Source organism: Protopterus annectens, chromosome 7.part1 (genome assembly GCF_019279795.1).
Source record: "Protopterus annectens isolate FY-2018-M chromosome 7.part1, PAN1.0, whole genome shotgun sequence".
NCBI classification, from domain to species: Eukaryota; Metazoa; Chordata; order Ceratodontiformes; family Protopteridae; genus Protopterus; species Protopterus annectens.
The window spans coordinates 431169668-431190418 of record NC_056740.1 but is presented as its reverse complement, the minus strand read 5'-3'; the positions used below and the strand labels follow the sequence as shown (position 1 = coordinate 431190418).

The following is a 20751-nucleotide window of genomic DNA, read 5'->3' as shown; positions in this document are numbered from 1 at the left end:
ATGCCTACCTTCACATCCCCATAAAACCCACTTTCAGGAAATACCTCAGATTTCTGGCAGACTCATCCCATTTTCAGTTCTGTGCCTTGCACTTTGGGCTTTCTACTGCTCCCAGGGTATTTACAAAGTGTTTGGCTCTAGTCCTCGCTTACTGCTAATCCAGGCGGAAGACTGTCTTCGCACCCAGACCCTTATGCTACACCTGCCAAAATCCAATCTGAAGCCAGCACAGGACATTGTCTTCCTGGGATCCAGAATCTGGACAGACCTTATGAAGGCCTTCCTGCCACTAGAAAAGGTGGTGACCCTGACTCGCAACCTACTCACTGCCCTCCAATTCTCAGTGCTGATCGCAATTTCTGAGACTTCTGGGGTCCATGGCAGCCACCATCCCCATGTTGCCCCTAGCAAGAATGCACATGAGGAAACTACATTGGTATCTACAATCCGTGTGGACTCAGCACTCCCACCCTCTAAAGGTACCCTCCTCCCCTGTTTAAAAGAGGAATTGAGATGGTGGGTGGCCCAGAATCCAGGCTTCCCCCTACAAACTCCCAATCCATCCCAGACAGTGCACACATGCCTCAGATCTAGTATGGGGAGCAACTCAAGGGCAGAGAAGTGCAAGGTTTGTGGACAGATTCCTCCTTGCCCTACAAGCCTTCCTACCCTATCTAAAGCAGGGCCCTCCCAAGATATTCATAGACTGTCCTCTTGTATCTCAACAAACAAGGCAGAACAAATTCATACCTTCTATGCAGACTACCTCTGCAGGTGTGGGAACTGGCCACCTCACAGGGAATTACTCTACAGGCAGCCTACATGCCGTCCCAACGCAACTCCCAGGCAGATCTAAGCAGAACCGTTTCAGACAACCACGAATGGATGCTTCACAGAGGTCTTCCTAAATCTGGTCCACAGGTGAGATGTACCACAAATAGACCTCTTTGCCTTCTCCATAAACAGGCAACTTCCTGGGTACTGTATCAGGACACATTACCCCAAGGCACTGGCAACAGATGCTTTCTCGACCTGGAAGGGAAATTTCTGTACGCATTCCCACCCTTCCCCTTGATACAAAAGGTGCTGCTGAAAATTCAGCAGGGCTCGCCAAACATCTTGCTACTGGCCAAGATGTCACTGGTTCCTCCTCAGTTTGTCCAAGGGCAGTCACCACAAGTTACCCCCCTCAGTGGACCTGCTCACACAGCACAAGGGGACTTGGATACACCTAAAGTGGCAATCCCTGCACCTCACCCTGTGACTGATAGAATTCTGATCCCCTTCGGACACCTATACAACGAAGAAGTGCTCAGTGTCCTGCAGGAGGCCAGGAAACCCAACACAAGAAAATCCTTTCTCGAATTGGAAAAGAGTTTTCTGTTTGGTGTCACAATAGACAGTTGGACGCGCTGGAAAGCAATACTCCTCCTCTCATGTCTTACCTGTGTGAACTAATGCAGACAGGACTGTCATACTAATTTCTGAAAGCACATTTGTCTGCTAGCTCTTGATCCACCCCTTTCATCCAGACTCCCTGCTAAACTGTTCCTCAAAAGTGTACTTCACTTGAGACCACCCAGGAAACCATCTCCTCCTCCCTAGGACCTTAACTGTGTATTAGAAAAACTCACCCTAGCCCCCTTTGAGCCAGCAGACAATGCTCCCATAAAATTTTGCATGTGGAAAACTGTTTTATTGGTAGCTCTGACCTCAGCCAGAAGGGTCTGAGTTGCAAGCTCTTATGGCTACACCACCATTTTCTGTCTTCCACCTACACAGAGTGACTCTGAACTAACCTGTCATTCACCTCCAGAGTAGTGAATGACCTATCCTTGAACCAGGCCATCCACCTGCCTACCTTCTTTCTCAGCCCACAGGGGGGTAGTGAGAGAGTTCTTCATTCCCTAGATGTCCACAGACAACTTGGGTTTTATCTACATACAACCGAACCTTTTTAGGAAATCAGATCAGCTGTTTGTCTCCTTCCGCCCCAGAGCCCTGTGGAAAGCTGTGAGCAAACAGACCATTTCAGTCTGGATCTCCAGGGCCATTTCTTTCTGTTACCTACACCATGGAAAGACCTTGTAGGGCAATGTCAAATCCCACTCCACCAGAGCAGTGGCCTTTTCTGGAGCCTTTTTTTAAGGGGACAGACTTAACTCCATACTCGAGGCAGCTACTTGGTTCTCAGTGCACGCCTTCACCAAACACTACAAACTGGACCATATCTCCAGAGCCAGGGCTGCCCTACACGGATTGCTGGAAACGTCATCTAAACCACCTCCCAGTCCTTTGGTGAGCTTTGGTACTCGCCCACATGTAGAATACTGCAACTTTGGAGTAGAAGGAAATAGGAAATTTGTGTAAAATCTGACCATAGTCATAGATGTCCTTCTCTTCCATGTTGCAGTATTCCTTCCCTCCCATCTTCCCCAATTGTCAGACTGCATATACTCTATGCCCTTATAGGACTGGCTCCGACTGGGGCTTTATGTTCTGAGAGCTGGTGCATGCAGACATCACTTTTATGGCCCACATACCTGCTGCCACGTCAAATGTCAGCACCTATTGGGACTGAAAATCTTTGGAAACCTGGCTGGACGAACTGGAGAGTAAAAAGGGTAAATCCACATTTAGAATACTGCAACATGGAAGAGAAGGACATCTATAATTACGGTAAGATTTTACACCATTTTCCTTTCTGGGAATCCCCCATATGTCGAGTACTGAAACAGATCAGTAGTACATCTGATGTTATGTTAAGTTGTTACACAACTGTACTTTATGTAGTATGAGTTGCATTCTGCATTCTCCTAAAGAAATAATAAAAAAAAATTGCTTTCAAACTTTTTAGCCACATGGCCGTGATGTTGGCGGTTCAAGAAGGGAGTGGCATGGACCTGGTTCTCAGGGTGGTTATAATCCCAAGAGAATTGGAATGGGTCGTGGTGGAATGCAGCCACATTCAAGGTAATGAGATATTCGTTTATAGTATTGTAGTATTTTCTGTTTAAGCATGTAATTGATCTTGCATTTTGTCTAGCTGAATTTAGATTCTTTGTTTTTCTTAACTGCATCTCCTCTTTGATTTGAACAAATGGTAATTCATTGAATGTCAGTCTCTCTTCACATACAGCGACCCATTGCTGGTGGGAACAAAGTAAGTCATAAATGTAACTACCCAAATAATCCATGGTTGATTTGCAGTTGGCCAATGGGAGTGCAGGCACTGGCTGCCCCCTTATTTTTGACAGGAAGTCATTGGCTCAGTAGTGAACAGTCTATCTTGTGTAAGAGCTTACAGCAAGTACCAACCTGTGTATCTGGGTATGCAGTTGTATGGTTTGCTAGCTTCGGATGTTGAATGGTGAGGGCATTATAAGAATTTGATTGGCTGCCTGTATGACGGCCGTCTGCAGCTTCACTTTCCATTCCCATTGCCTTTTTGTTTTGGCCCAGAAGATAATGTGGATGGTTGTCCGCTGGGCTGCATTACATTCATACAGTGGGCATCCATTAAAGATTGTGCCAGAGTGTGAAACTTTTTTTTTTTCCCCATTAAAAAAAAAGTTCATGAATCTCATTGTGGCAGTTGCTTTTCAACCCACCTGAGATGCTGAAATAACAGAGAATGGGATATGCGGTAATGGGTTGTGAAATGACATTAGGAAATTGTGCATACATAAAAGGGTTGCTAATCATAATTAATTGGCTACTTAGTACTCTGCAATGCAAGTTAGACATTTTCTTTTTTCATTCTCAGATCCCAAATCACTTTACATTTTCGTTAACGGCATTGCACAAGATTTTTTTTTACATAGTTTTACTTGTGACTCTTAAGTTGACTATGGCACAATGTGCTGTTTGCTCCATGTCCCAAACAGATTATTTCAATACTGGGTAACTTAATTCAAGCCACTAAGCCTTGCATTCCTGTGTAATGTTTTGTCTTTCTGTTCAGACAGTACAGCACAGCAGTGTATGATTTAAAACACAACATATAGTGAGGTCTGGGTTAAACTGTTAACTGAATTAAACATCTATTATAAAATAGAAACTTGCAGATCCCCCGTATTATCAGCTGGATTGCAAACTGGCTAGCCAACAGATTCCAGGCAGTGAAAGTTAGTTATACTGTCTGTGAACAAAGTAACTAGTGAGGATGAGTATTCTCTTTGGTATTTTTCTTGTAGATATCCAGTCCAGTTTCCCAGAAGAGCAGTTAACAAAGATTGCTTTTTGGTATCGGTGGGAGAGTGGGTAACTGTGCCAAGCTTACAGTAAACAGCACCTTCATGGGCTGTCTGAGAAAAAGAGCAAATGTAATTGCGCTAGTCATATACCACACAGACTCACAACTGGTGTGTTTTGTGTAGGTAAGGAGCACGACCATAAGGCCTGCTCCATTTGTCAGTCCTTCATGGCAAGGACCCTGTGCAGCTGGCTGGCCGCACTAAATTTGTATTTGGAAAATCAGAGATTAAAACACCTTACTCTCATGATGGATCCCAACTTGGCCGCCTAAGCCAAACAACCAAGGAAGAAGGCCAAGGTTTCCAGGTCTACTCCTGATACAGTTCTGCCATCGGATGTCCTGCTGACTCCAGATATAGGGGCTGAGGGACACCGGATTACTGGCAACTTCAGTTCCTCTGGAAGAGGCTGTTACTGCTGTCATGGAGGGCACGTCTGCGGAGTCTATCCAAATGTCGGCCAACTGAGACCTCTCCTCCATCCCAGGCCTCTGTTCCTAGGCCTACCTCTAAGCCAACGCCAACAAAGAAAATAAAAAAACGCTAGAAAACCTACGCCTCGAACTCCAAATTGGCAGTCTTTTGCCAGTTCCTTAATGCAGGCCTTCATGGCCCTTAAGCGCACAGGCCTGCTCCTACCAACATTCCTGTGCTGAGCCCTAAACCAGCCTCTGCTTCCTCCCTTTACCCACTACTCAGGAAGAAGAACCAGACCAGTATACTCTTCTGAGGAGTCAGTTTCTTGAGTCTCAAATTGCTTCACCTGTGGACTATTATTCCCCAGACGAAGACTCCATTAAGAGAGATTCCCCACCAGAGAGTAGTACCTTTGGGGAAACTATTTCAAACTTAAGAGTACTCCAAGTGGGATACTACCTTGATGTTAGATAGCCAGAAAAGATATTTTGAATTTTTGCAACTTGAGTCTCCCTCTCCTTCAGCAATCCCTCCTGTGCTTCCAGCCTTCCTGGATGCCTTTAACTCAAGAATCCAGACTATTAACCTCCTGCCCCTAAAAGGCCGGATAGGTTTTACAAAGTGCCTGATGACCAGAAGTATCTGGTGAAACCTCTGGCAGACCCAGCAGTTATGCTCCCAGATAGTCTAGGGAGTTGATTTCTGCTTCACTTTATCAAACTGGTAAGGACAGCAAAGCCATGGGCAAGAAGTTATACACTTTCTCTACCCTGGTTTTCAGGGCTATCCGTTACCAAACCTACATGGTTAAATACACCAAGGCTTCCAGCCCAGACTGTCCAAGCAAATCTAACATTGCATCAAATTTTACTCTAGCTACACAAGTAGCCAGATAATCTATTAGGTGCAGATGTTCTTCGTGTTTCACTGTTGCAGTCATTACATTTGGGTAATCCTGCTGGCAGGTTGCCCTCAGCCGGCCTGAATTCCAAAGTCTTGGGTCCTGCGTCGGCTGCTGTCGCCCCTTCAAGAAGCAGCCAACCCCATTTTCTTTAGTCTTTCTTGCCGCGCGGTGCCCGAAGCAGAAGCATTTCGCAAGTGCCAGTCGGCCGACTCCTGAGATTTTTGTGTTCGTTTCAGATCCGAAGTCTTCAATAAAGCTAAATACCCCATTAGGGAAACTTTTTTCGTGCTCCAGACAGATGTCAGAAAGTTAATTGCATTTCTTGCGGAAAGCAAATACCTCAAAGATTTTCATTCTTGTATTCCTTGCCTAGGGCCTGATCACAATGTTACTGGTTGTCGGTTTTATGCTAGATTTAACCAACGCACTATTAATCGTCGGTATGATTTTGCTTTAAACTTTTTTGGACGCCAGTTTAATTATCCTGAAAGTTCGTCTGATAGCCATCAGACTACTGGAGTTTACAAAAAACGCAAAGAAAAACAACCGAGGCCCAAAACCGGCGAAGCTTCTAAGCCAGTCGCCAGTTCTCGGTGAGGTGCTATCGCAGCCCCTGACGCCCGCTACTTTAGAGTCGCAGGCCACTACCTACTCCCACGTGGAGTCGGCCATGCCGCTGGATACTCAAGGTATTGTAGCCTCGGACGCTAATCCCTCAGATGGGTCCAGAGCCGTTGAGCAGGCACTGGCTTCTGAGGGTGTATTCAGACCTAAACATCTTTACATTAAAACTACTTCAACATCAAAGGCAAAGACTAAAGCACCTTCTAAAGCAAGAAAACAAACTCGAGCCACATGGACAGGCCTCTATGCCCAAAAAAACAGATTCTCAAAATGGCCGAAGACGTGATTACCTTGATCAGGGGTTCCCATCCCCCTCCTAAGAGGCCTAGGCAAGACACTGACTATCAATCTTCAGATCAGGTTTCTATTTCTTCTGATTCCTCTTCTGATCAGGAATATTCTCTTCCCCTCGAGGATTCTGATGCTGAAGAATCTATACCTTCAGCATCTCCTCCTGAGGGCTATTCCCTTGGGGAAACTTTGCGTACCATGAGGGAGCATTTCCACTGGGAGAGCCAAGATTTTTCAGAATCTAAAAAGAGGCTCGGGGATTTTCCCTTACTACCTCAGCACAGGCCTCTAGGTATTCCACCTGTGTTGCATTGTATATGTGTTTTCGGAGTCTAGTCTGACCCCTGACTCCTTACCCCCAGCTCCTGTAAGCCTGACAGATATTACAGGGATGTTCGTCATGTTTCACTGCTGCAGTCATTACACTTGGGTTATCCTGCCGTCAGGCGGTCTTGCAGTCGGCCAGAGGTCCAAAGTCTTGGTCCGGCGTCTGTTGCTGTCACTTCTTCCCTGACGTCAGTGCGCCAGGGGTATATCAGGTGCAGCCGACGCCTTTTTCTTCAGTATTTCTTGCTGCGCGGTGCCCGAAGCAAAAGCAGTTTGCAAGTGCCGGTCGGCCGACTCCTGAGATTTTCAATCCGAATCTCAGAACCAAAGTCTTCAATAAAGCTAAGTACCCCATTGGGGAAATTTTTTCTTACCTCAGACCGATGTCAGTAAAAGTTAATTGCATTTCTTGTGGGAAGCAAATACCTCATAAGGATTTTCATTCTTACTGTATTCCATGCCTAGGCCCAGACCACAACGTCACTAGTTGGTTTTGTGCTAGATTTAACAAGTGCACTATTAAACGTCTGACTTTGCCCAACATTATTTTGGCCGAAGGTTCAATTATACCATGCTGTCGGAACAACCGATGACCGGAATACACAAAAAAGACAAGGACAGACGTCCGAGGCCCAAAATTGACGAAGCCTCTTCTAGGCCAGTCGCTGGTTCACCGGTTCTGTGAGGCGCTTTCGCAGCCCCTGACGACCGCTACCTCAGGACCACAAGCCGCCTCAGACTCCCACGTGGAGATGGCTAGGCCTCTGGATACTCAAGATATTGGGCCTATGGAAACTCTTCAGATGGGTCCAGAGCCACTGAGCAGCCATCTTCTTCTGAGGGTGTTTACAGACCTTCTCAGCTTACCATCAAAACTACAGCCAAGTCTAAAACTCCTTTAAAGACAAAGAAGCAAGTGCAGCATTCACCTGGACAGGCCTCCATGCCTAAAAAACAGATGCTCAAAATGGCCGAAGACTTAATTGCTCTGATTAGGGGTTCTCATCCCCCTCCTGATAAAAGCCCTAGGCAGGATGCAGACTGATTCCTCTGACCAGGTTTACATTTCTTCGGATTCCTCTTCAGATCAGGGATACTCTTTACCCCCCTATGAGGATTCCGATGCTGAAGAATCAGATGTTCTTCAAGGATGCATCTGCAGTCATCACATATGGGTTGTCCTGCCTCGGGCAGCCCTTCGGTCGGCCGGATTCCAAAGTCTGGGTCCGGCGTCGGCTGTCGCCCTTTCCCTGACGTCAGAGCGCCTGGGGTATAAAAGCGTCAGCCGATGCCATCTTCCTCAGTCTTTTTTGCCGCATGGTGCCCGAAACAGAAGCAGTTCGCAAGTGCCGGTCGGCCAGCTCCTGTAATTCAGCTAAACCGAAGACTTCAAAAGCTAAGTACCCCGTTGGGGACTCTTTCTTGCCTCAGCCGATGTCAGATAAAATTAATAATTGTTTAACTTGTGGGAAACAAATACCTCATAAGGATTTCCACTCTTACTGCCTACCTTGCCTAGGCCCAGACCACGACGTCTCGGCCTGTTCAGCCTGTGCTTCCTTCAACCGACGTACCCTTAGATGGGCGGAGTTCGCAGAGGAATTTTTTGGGGCTAGTTTTGCTTACAATATGCCGTCTGAGACTCCGACTTCACATTTTAATAAAGAAACGGAAGGTCAAGGACCGACACGCGGCCCGCGGTTTCGGCTGAAACCACGGCCAGGCCTACCGCGAGTGTCTCTGCTGAAACAGAGTCCTTGGTACTTACCATCCACCGAAACCGTACAACCGACAACCTCTGCCCCGGAGGCCACTACTGTATCTGTTATTGAATCTCCATTAGAATCTGGTGTCCAGGAACCTTCCGACACCATTCCCTTAGACAAAACTACACCAGCATGTGGTGCAGCCAGGCCTCCTGCATCCATGTCTATTAAGGCATTCACAAGGGCTAAAGCTGCTAAACACTCAAAATCTATGCCTCCTAGGGTTATCCCTCCAGGACCCACTACAGGTTCAGATCCTTAGTCTAGCAGAGGACCTTATTTCATTAATTAGGGGCTCACAGCCTCATCCGGACAGGGGCTCTCAACCTCCTACAGAAAAAAGGCCCAGGGATGAGTCCTCTGATCCCCACTCCTCGGATGAGGCCTCTGATGGCTCTGCTCTCTCGGACTACCAGGAGGAGGCTTTTTCGGCCTACGAGGATTCTGATGCAGAGGAATCTATTCCTTCGGCCTCCCCTCCTGAAGAGCTGTCCTTTGGGGAAACTCTGCACACTATGAGGGAGCATTTCCAATGGCAGGGCCAGGAATTCTCTGATTCCAGGAAGAGATTAAGGACCTTCTTGCATTTGCCTCAGCATAGACCTTTGGCTAATTCCCCCTGTTTTGAATGTCATTGATGTGTACTCTGAGTCTAGCACAACCCCTGACACACTCCCTCCGGCTCCTGCCAAACCCGATAGGTGTTACAGGGTCCCGGAATCGCATCTTTTCCTTTACAAGGCCCACTCTGCTGATCCAGAAACTTTTTTCCAGGGCCCTAAAGGGGTTGCAGCTGTCACTACAAAAAATCCACTCCCCTCTGAAAGGGAGTCCAGGGCTTTAGAGCGATGGGGTAAAAAAGTGTATACTTCTGCTACCCTTTCTATGAGGGCTTTAAATTGTCAATTTCATATGATACAGTACCAAGAGTATTTGTTAGATGCATTGCATAAAAAACTGTCTTCACCTGAACCCCTAGATCGCAAATCACTTCAGGATCTGGTACATAATTCTCAACAGGTTAGCAACCATTTCTTGCAGTGTGGTTATGATGCATTGGAAGCTTCGTGTAGGTCAGCTATGATAGGTGCAGTCATACATAGGCATGCTTGGCTGAATTAACAATCTCTGCCAGACCATGTTAAAGCAAAGCTTCTGGATGCTCCACTGAAAAAGCAAAAGTTATTTGGCTCCACTGCTCAGGAGGTCTTAAAGAAATTTGAAGAAAAGGCAAAATCTGTACAAACAGTCAAAAGATTTTATGCAAGTCCACCCACCAAGATTCAGCAGAAATTGGCCTTCCAAGAACTGGTCCTTTCCAGACGGAGAGATTTCAGAGAGGCAAGAACAGGCATGCCAGAGGTAGAGGGCAAGCTAGAGGCTCCTACAGAGGATGTCAATGGCAGCCTCCCAACCAGAGAGGTAGTACAGGGCCTACAACTGCTGCACAAGGACAGACTCAATGACTTTACTTTGACATTGCCAACCAGGGCTCAATTGGAAGCACCTTTGGGCGGAAAGCTTTCCTTATTCTCAGAAAATTGGCACATTATTACAAGGGACAAATGGACACTACAAATAGACAAAGGATACAGGTTTCATTTCCACACATTACCGAAAAGAAAAGGCATGCCGGACCTGCCACCAAATCAAAGGGCAGAGGCTTTGAAACAAATCTCCAACTTAATGCAAATGAAAGCAATAGAAAAGGTTCCTCTCTCAGAACAAGGCCAAGGATTTTATTCCAGACTCCTTGTTCCAAGAAAAGAAAAGCAATGGAGGCCTATTCTCGACTTGTTCGCACTGAATACTTATCTCATTGTGCCAAAATTCAAAATGCTGACTCTACAGCAACTCCTTCCCATGCTGGGCAAGGGGTCTTGGCTGGTAACTCTGGACCTCAAGGAGGCATACCTGCATGTCCCTATCAGAGAAAGCTGCAGAAAACACCTCAGATTTCTTGCAGGTTCAGAGCATTATCAATTCTCAGCATTGCCGTTTGGCTCATCTACTGCGCCCAGAGTATTTACGAAATGCCTGGCATCAGTAATTGCACACTGCAGACTTTAGGGGATGCAAATATACCCGTATCTGGACGACTGCCTTATACAAGCGGACAGCCAACAAACTTTGGTAAAACACTTAATTATGCCATCCACCTTCTTCAGGCCTTGGGATATACAGTCAACATTTACAAGTCAAGACTTGTACCATCCCAAAGAATAACTTTTCTGGGTGTGAATCTAGACACAACCACTCAAATGGCTTTCCTCACAGAAGAAAAACAGACAACTACCGGATTACTTCAAAAACCTGTCAAGACAAACTCGGCTGACTGCAAGGAAAATCCTGCAGGCCCTGGGTTACATGGCTTCTTGCATTCTTCTGATTCTTCAAGCAAGGCTACATATGAGGAAACTACAATGGTACCTAAGGAGTTTATGGGCTCAGCACAGTCACAGCCTGGAAACTTTGATACCACTCATCCCATGCCTTCAAAGGGAATTTCTGTGGTGGGCTCAAGCAAGCCAGTCAAACAGAGGTCTGCCCTTCACCAAACCAATAGCCAGCCAAACCATTACAACGGACGCTTCAGACCATGGATGGGGAGTGCACATGGAGGGAAGGTGCATTCAAGGACTATGGTCACAAAGAGCTACGCATGCACATAAACCAAAAGGAAATGCTGGCAGTGATGCATGCAATCGAGGCCTTCAAGCTATTTCTACATCAAGGCCACCTGCTAATAAGGACAGACAACACCGCAGTTATGTGGTACATAAACAAGCAAGGAGGTACCCATTCCTACCCTCTTTGCAGACTGGCAGTGAATCTATGGGAACTTTCCTTGACACTCAATATAGAGCTGCAATCCCAGTTTGTGCCAGGAAAGGACAATATACTGGCGGACAGCTTAAGCAGGAACACCATGGATGCACACGAATGGATGCTGCACCCAGATATCTTACATCTGATAACAGTCATGGGGGAGACCGGACATAGACCTCTTTGCCTCCCCACACAACCATCAGCTGAAGAAGTTCTGCTCAAGGACATGATGCCCACAAGCATGGAAAGTGGACGCCTTCTCTTTCAGCTGGAGAACTAGTGTATGCATTCCCACCTCTTCCATTAATGACCAAGGTCTTACTGAAGATCAGGGCAGAGCAGCCAAGAGTGATTCTGATAGCTCCGGACTGGCCAAGACAGCACTGGTACCCATTGCTAAAGAGTATGTCACGGACTAAACCATGGCTTCTTCCACAATGGCCGCTTCTCCTGACACAGCACAATTACAAAACTCTGCATTCCAACCTGAAAACATTGCAACTAACTGCCTGGAAAATACCTTGATTCATCACCAGGTTAAGCTATCCAAGAGAGTGAAGGACATCATCATGGAAGCTCGCAGGCCTTCCACAAGAAAGGCATACTCAGCAAAATGGAAAAGATTTCACACCTGGAGCACCTCCAAAGGGCCTAGATGTAAAAGTTATGAACATGGCACAAATCCTGGAATATTTGGCGGAAATGCTTCACAATGGCCTGTCTTACTCTTCCATTAAAATTCATGCTTCAGCAATTTCAGCAGAGTACAATACTGATCCACCTGATGTCCTTCAAGAATGCAACTGCAGTCATAACATGTGGGTTGTCCTGCCTCAGGCAGCCCTCGGTCGGCCTGATTCCAAAGTCTGGGTCCGACGTCGGCTGATGTCGCATTTCTCTCCGTCAGAGCGGCTGGAGTACATAAGCATCAGCCGACGCCATCTTCAGTCTTTCTTGCCGCGTGGTGCCCGAAGCAGAAGCAGTTCGCAAGTGCCGGTCGGTCAGCTCCTGTATTCTTCGATTCCGACGTCATCAAAAAAGCTAAGTACCCCACTGGGGACCTTTTCTTGCCTCAGCCGATGTCAGAAATTACTGAAAAAGTTAACTATTGTCTTTCTTGTGGTAAACAAATGCCTCAAGGATTTCCACTCTTACTGTCTTCCTTGCCTTGGCCCAGACCACGACGTCTCGGCCTGTGTAGCCTGTGCTCGCTTCAACAAGCGCACTCTCAGGCGCCGGGCGGAGTTCGCTGAAGTTTTTTTCGGCGATAAATTCTCTTACACAATGCAGTCGGATCTTCCGACATCACAAACTCCCAAGAAACGTAAAGACCAGGACCGACATCCTCAGCCCGCGTCTACCACTGACTCCACGCCAAAACCTACCGCGGGTGCTCCGGTTCCCTCTGAGATGGTCTCTCCACCGCTCCGAACCGAAGACACCGCATTACCGAGTACTCCGATTCTGGATATCACTCAGACGCCAGTTATCCGGATACCGAAACCGAGGAAATGCCAGAGACCATTGCTGTAGACAAGGTCACTCCTGCACGTGGAGCTGCCAGGCCTCCTATGGCCATGTCTATTAAGGCCTACACCAGGGCTAAGGCAGCCAGCAAAACAAAGCATCTTACTACTAAAACCTTTCCTCAGCCTACTCCAGAGACACAAATTATGTCTATGGCTGCTGATTTAATTTCTATGATTAGAGGTTCACAGGCCCATCCTGAGAGAGGATCCCAGCCTCCTTCTAATAAAAGGCCCCGGGTTGAACCCTCTGACCCTATTCTGTCAGATGAAGACTCTGAGGGCTCTGTCCACTCTGATAGCCAGGAAGAGCTCTTCCAGACGTATGAGGACTCTGATGCAGAGGATTCCATCCCCTCAGCCTCCCCGCCTGAGGATATTTCTTTTGGGGAAGTTCTGCATACCATGAGGGAACATTTTAAGTGGCAAGGCCAGGAATATTCTGATTCCAGAAAACGCCTTCGGACTTTCCTTAAGAAGCCCCAGCACAGGCCCTTAGCTATTCCTCCTGTACTTGATGTTTTGGATGATTTATATTCTGACTCTAGTGTTACCCCTGACTCTTTTCCCCCTGCTCCAGCCAAGCCAGACAGGTATTACAGGGTCCCAGAAACTCATTCCCATTTATTCAGGGCCCATACTGCTGATTTGGAAACTATTTCTCAGGGGCCTAAAGGAGTTTCAGCTTCCACCTCTAAAAATCCATTGCCCTCCAACAGGGAAGCTAGGTCATTGGAGAGATGGGGCAAAAAGGTTTACACATCCACCTTATCTATGAGAGCTTTGAATTGCCTTTTTCATATATTACAATATCAGGATTTCCTGTTAGAAGATTTACAAAAAACATTGGCCACTCCTGATCCTTTAGACAGGAAGGCTTTGCAGGAAGCAGTACATAACACTCAGCAAGTAAGCAATCACTTCCTGCAGTGTGGATATGATGCACTGGAAGCTTCATGTAGGGCAGCTATGACAGGGGCAGTCATTCGTAGACATGCATGGTTAAAAGATCAACCTCTACCAGATCATGTAAAGGCAAAACTTCTGGATGCACCTTTGGAAAAGAACAAGCTTTTTGGTGCTAATGCTAAGGATGTGTTAAAGACCATCGAGGAAAAAGCAAAATCAGTTCAGACGGTGAAAGATTTCCTCCAGGTTCAACCCCCCAGATTCAGTAGGAATTGGCCTTCAAAAAACTGGTCCTTTCCTAATCCAGAAAAGTTTCAAAGGGGTAAAAACAGACGTGGCCGAGGAAGAGGCCAATACAGAGGTCCTTACAGGGGACGACAATGGCAGCCAGGAAACCACAGAAGTGACGCAGGGGTTTCACCTGCCCCACAGCCACAATCTCAATGACTTTCCTCTACTTCCGCCTACCAGGGAACAAATAGAAGCTCCCTTGGGTGGGAAATTATCTCTTTGTAGAAAATTGGCACAGACTGACAAAGGACAAATGGATTTTGGACGTTATAGACCGAGGCTACAGGTTCCATTTTCATACCTTGCCAAGAAAACAAGGCATGCCAAACCTACCACAAAACCAGAGGGCAGAGGCTATCAAGCAAATCTCTCTGCTGACTCGAATGAAAGCAATAGAAAGAGTTCCACAACAAGAACAAGGCCAGGGGTTTTACTCAAGACTGTTTCTTGTTCCAAGAAAAGAATCTCAATGGAGACCAATACTGGATTTGTCCGCATTAAACACTTTCCTCATAGTACCAAAGTTCAAAATGCTGACTCTACAGCAACTCCTTCCCATGCTGGGCAAGGGGTCTTGGCTGATTACTCTGGACCTCAAGGAGGCATACCTGCATGTCCCTATCACACAGCTGCAGAAGATACCTCAGATTTCTTGCAGGGCCAGAGCATTATCAATTCTCAGCATTGCCATTTGGCTTATCTACTGTGCCCAGAGTATTCACAAAATGCCTGGCTTCAGTAATTGCTCATTGCAGGCTCCAAGGGATACAAATCTACCCGTACCTGGACGACTGCCTCATACAAGTGGACGACAAATTGATGTCTACAAAAAAATTGGACTGTCATACGATTACTTCAAGCTCTGGGATACACAGTCAACTTTCAAAAGTCAAGACTGCAGCCATCCCAGCAAATAATCTTCTTAGGAGCCAAATTAGACACAGCCTCTCAAATGGCTTACCTGACAGAAGACAAGCAAGAGAAGTTAACTCATTACTTCATAGGTTTAGCAAAACTCACCCAGATGACTGCAAGGAGATTCCTACAGACCCTGGGCTACATGGCATCCTGCATTCTCCTGGTTCCATTAGCAAGACTACACATGAGAAAGCTTCAATGGTACCTAAAAAGCATTTGGTCTCAGCACAGCAACAACTTGGATACAACCATACCGCTCATTCTATGCCTACAAAAGGAATTCCTATGGTGGGCTTCGGTGAACCAGGCCAACACAGGTATGTCATTCAAAAAACCACAGATAACACAGACCATGACCACAGACGCCTCAGACCTTGGATGGGGGGGGCACACATGGAAGGCAGGTGTATACAAGGACAATGGTCTCAAAAGGAAGCACATCTGCATGTAAATCAAAAGGAAATGCTGGCAGTAATGCATGCCATCGAGGCCTTTCAACACCAACTTCAACAAGGCCATTTACTGATAAGGACAGAACACCACTGTGATGTGGTATATAAACAAGCAAGGGGGCACCCACTCTTACCCCCTTTGCAGACTGACAATGCATCTTTGGGAAAAATCACTGAGCCTAAACATCCAGTTACAATCCCAGTTTGTTCCAGGCAAAGACAATGTGCTGGCGGACAGCCTAAGCAGGAATTTCACAGATCCACACGAGTGGAGGTTGCATCCGAAGATCTTCACACAACTCACTTTGACATGGGGCAGGCCAGAAGTAGACCTATTTGCCTCTCACCTCAACAATCTACAAAAATTCTGCACAAGGACATACCATCCAAAAGCTTGGAAAATAGATGCTCTCTCATTCAACTGGAACTTCCTAACAATCTATGCATTCTCACCTCTGCCACTGATGACCTCAGTACTACTAGAGATCAAAGCAGAGAGACCCAAGGGAATCATAATAGTTCCAGACTGGCCAAGGCAACACTGGTACCCAATACTAAGGAGCATATGTTACACCAGGAGGTGGGCCCTTCCCCAATGGCCTCTACTTTTGACTCAACACAATCTCAAAACAGTGCATCCAAACCTTCAGACACTGCAGCTAACAGCCTGGGAGATCCCATAAATAACCTCAACCTATCTCTCTCCAAGGAAGTTCAGCGGATACTAACAGAGACTCGAAGACCGTCCACCAGAAAGGTTTACTTAGCAAAATGGAAGAGATTCAGCAATTGGATTACCAGCAAGGGGCATGATGCATCATTGTTGAACATCCCACTCATCTTGGAATATTTGGCGGATATGCTAAACGGCCTCTCATATTCTTCCATAAAGATACATGCATCAGCTATTTCAGCTAGATATAACACTGATCCTCCTGTCTTTTCACACCCTTTGCTAAGGCAATTCCTCAGGGGAATCGAGAACATCAAGCCACCAAGAAAGGCCCCAGTGCCAGCCTGGGACCTCAATTTTGTCCTAGAAAAACTGACTACCTCCTTTTGAGCCAGCAGCTTCAGTTGACTTGCAATTTCTCTCATGGAAGACAGTTTTCCTGTTGGCAATTACCTCAGCAAGAAGGGTTTCGGAACTACAGGCCCTAATGGCAATACCACCGTTCATAATTTTTCACAGAGACAGGGTTTCATTAAGGACCAACCCTACTTTTATGCCAAAGGTGGTTTCTAGGGTTTCTTTGAATGAAGCTATTCATTTGCCTGCTTTCTTCCCCAATCCTGAGAATAAGGGGGAAAGACTGTTGCATACCTTGGACATTCACAGACAACTTCGATACTACCTGGACAGAACCAAGGCCAGTAGGAAGTCTGAACAACTTTTTGTAGCTTACGCCCCTGCAGTCCAAGGAAAAGCAATTTCAAAACAGACAATTTCAAAATGGATTGGACATTGCATCAGATTTTGTTGTTCCTTTCATGGAAAGACAGTTCCAGCCAATGTCAGACCACATTCCACAAGAGCTACAGCCACCTCTACAGCATTCTTAAGAGGGGTGCCTACTAAGGACATTCTATAAGCTGCTACATGGAGCTCCGTGCATACATTCTCCAAACACTACAATCTCCCTCTATACTCCAGATCCAGACCAGGCTTTGCTTCGGCAGTCCTGCAGGGTTTGATTGCAACACCATCTTTTTCCTAGAGCATACCTCCTCCCCCAGCTAAGCTGTGGTATTCTACCCACATGTTATGACTGCAGTTGCATTCTTGAAGGACATAGTACAGTTTTGTACCTACCATAAATGTAGATGTCCGATAGACATGCAACTGCAGTCGGATTTTCCCTCCCTCCATACCCCTCTATGCCTAGGACCCTCTCCTATCCCTGTTTCTCTTAGCTGGGGATATCTGTTATGGTGTATTTGTTTTATTGCTCATTTATTCTCTGGAATCCTGTTTTTGTCTTCCAATTTGATTACAGCCTTCCTTGGAGGGCACCTGGCATCTGGGGCAAGAAACACTGAAGAAGATGGCGCCAGCTGATGCTTAGGTACTCCCGCCGCTCTGACGTCGGAGAGAAATGCGACATCAGCTGACGTCGGACCCAGACTTTGGAATCCGGCCGACCGAGGGCTGCCTGAGGCAGGACAACCCACATGTTATGACTGCAGTTGCATGTCTATCAGACATCTACATTTATGGTGGGTATAAAACTGTACTTCTTCTCTCATCCTCTCCTAAGACAGTTTCTAAGAGGAATTAAAAACATTAATCCTCCAAGGAATCCACCAGTGCCTACTTGGGACCTTAACTTCGTGTTGGAAAAGCTAACACTGCCTCCCTTTGAACCAGCAGCATCTGCAGAACTACAGTTCCTGTCTTGGAAGACTGCTTTCCTTCTGGCCATAACCTCAGCAAGAAGAGTATCTGAGTTACAGGCCCTCATGGCAGTGCAGCCATTTCTTATTTTTCATCAAGACAGAGTCTCTTTGAGAACCAATCCTTCATTTATGCCAAAGGTGGTATCCAGGGTCTCATTAAACCAAGCCATTCACCTGCCTACCTTCTTTGCAAATCCACAAAACAAAGGGGAAAAGCTTCTGCACACCCTGGACATACACAGACAGTTGCGCTACTACTTGGACAGAACTAAAAGTTACAGAAAAACTGACCAGCTGTTTGTAGCATATGCTGCTAGTGCACAAGGATAAGCAATTTCAAAACAGACAATTTCTAAATGGATAGGAAATTGCATTTGTTTTTGTTACTCCTTTCATGGAAAAACTGTGCCAGCTAACATTAGACCTCATTCGACCAGAGCCACAGCCACCTCCACAGCCTTCTTAAGAGGGGTGGCTACCAAGGACATTTTAGAAGCTGCTACATGGAGCTCCGTGCATACATTTTCCAAGCATTACAATTTACCTTTATATTCCAGATCCAGAGCAGGCTTTGCTACGGCAGTCCTGCAGGGCATTTTAGCTACACCATCCTTTTCATAGATCCTCCACCCCCAGATTGGCTATGGTATTCTACCCATATGTGATGACTGCAGATGCATCCTTGAAGGACATAGTACAGTTTTGTACCTACCATAAATGTAGATGTCCGAAAGGTATGCATCTGCAGTCAGGTTTACCCTCCCTCCTTCCCCTCTGTGGTATTTATTGGGTACTTATCCCTCTCATACCAGCCTAAAACCCACTTCCCCCGGAGTCCTTTGAAAGTTCTTTATCTACTACTTCTAGTATGTCGAGGGATCAGTTGCTAGTGTCCTCTCCAGCTCAACTGGTGAACCTGGGGATATTGAGGCAATGTTACAATTGCCTCATGTACACAGACAATCCTCTCCTTCTCCCACAAAACACAAATACATGCGAGAGATGCAACTATACGGCCAAACTGGAGGCTGAGCTCCCTCAACATAGGACTGGCAAGACCAGACAGGAGGAGAAGGTAACCACACACAATACATACCCAGTCACACATGGTACCATCACAACTTCAAATCATACACATACACAGACATACTCGGAGGCTCTGATCAAAAATTTACCAAAACAGCAGAGGCCACCAAAGCAGACACCCAAACAACTACCACCTCACGACCCAACACATGCAACACATAGACCACACAGTCAGAGTGTCAAACAGTCACAGCCCTTAAGGCCAAACAAAATGCCAGACACACTTGTCATTGGTGATTCCATAGTCAGACACACTGACGTCCCGCTCACCAGACTGAGTAAGGAGGTCACAGTAAGCTGCCTGTCTGGCGCTAGAATCCGCCACATAAAGCAAGCACTCGGGTCTCTCAACAGCAGGTACAAGTACGCCTCAGTCATTGTCCACGCTGGTGTCAACGACCTGAGACGTACCACCTTGGACTACATGAAAAGGGACGTCGAGGAGCTCTCTGATTATGTAGTCCAGGCAGGTATGACCCTGACCTTGAGCAGTATCCTACCTTCACCTAGAATAATGCCACAATACAGTGATAAGATGATCAGCTTTAATAATTGGCTTAAATTCTGGTGTCATTCAAAGGGGATCCAATGTCTGTCTGCCTGGGATGACATGCTGGACAAGCCACGCTGCTTCAAGGGACGGCTTGCACCTGTCACCCTGGGCTTCTGGATATTGGCAAAGGCTCTTGCCACCCCCATAGTGCCTTTTTAGGCAAGGCTCAAATTCTAAACCTACCACCCTAGAACACCAAAAGGAAAAAACTAAGGGTAATGCTGCTCAATGCCAGAAGTCTCAATCTCAAGATGCACGCACTGAGGCCCTTCTCAATATGGAGAACATCGATGTCTGTGCTGTGACAGAAACCTGGTTCAAGGCTCCTGAGAGCACCCCAGCACTAACAGGTTTCACCTCATATCATGCTCCGCCCCAAAATCCGGACAACACCAAGAAAGGAGGGGGTGTCCATATTCATAAAGGACACCCACACCTCAAGGTTGGTGGCAACGCCGATGCATCGGAGACCATCCAGGTACAATTAACCATAGGCAAGACTGCTCTGCAATTTGTAGCATGTTACAGGCCACCCTCTCAAACTCAGGAACCTCACATGGCCTTCCTGAAAACATTGGAGGGGATAAATGTATCTCCAAACACCATCATACTAGGTGACTTCAACTACCCTAATATAGACTGGGAACACTACTCAAGCCCGAACACTCTAACCCAAAGATTCCTGGAGTTCATAAACTCAAATGCCATGGAACAACTAGTCACCATCCCCACAAGAGGTGAAAACATACTTGATCTCATCACGAACATGGGATCAAAATGTTCAACCCCGGAAGTATACCCCTCACTGGTGAGATCAGATCATAAACTAATCTCGCTGGAGGTCCTCATCCCGCCCCCACCTGAAACAAAAAAGACCACAGTGAAAAACTTCTCAAAAGCCGATTTCACACTTCTAAAAACTAGTGTGGTCTCCTTTAAGGCCCCTGAGCCAGTGGTAAACATTACTCAAACCGCTGAATCACTTACAAATGCCTTCTACCAGCACCTACAGGACTGCATGGATCAGGCAATCCCAAACAAAACTAAGACTCTCTGTACCAAAGGCAAGCGTCCAGTCTGGTGGACCCCAGCCATAAACAAGCTCTACAACAAAAGGAGGAAGCTACTACAAGATAGAGCAAAATCCTTGAAAGGTAAGACACCTTTGATCATTATAAGTAAAAAACTAAGAGCTCTCATAAAAT

At 46.5% G+C, this 20751-nt stretch overlaps 1 protein-coding gene across 7 annotated transcripts in view; it reads left to right on the top strand.

The window, feature by feature from the left end:
• The window catches only part of SLTM (SAFB like transcription modulator), a 738342-nt gene that overhangs the window by 692864 nt on the left and 24727 nt on the right, over nucleotides 1–20751 (top strand). For all 7 annotated transcript variants that reach the window (XM_044078891.1, XM_044078894.1, XM_044078888.1 and 4 more), the window contains one exon: nucleotides 2858–2973. In XM_044078891.1, the coding sequence (XP_043934826.1) occupies nucleotides 2858–2973 (116 nt within the window). The remainder of the gene's footprint in view (nucleotides 1–2857; nucleotides 2974–20751) is intronic.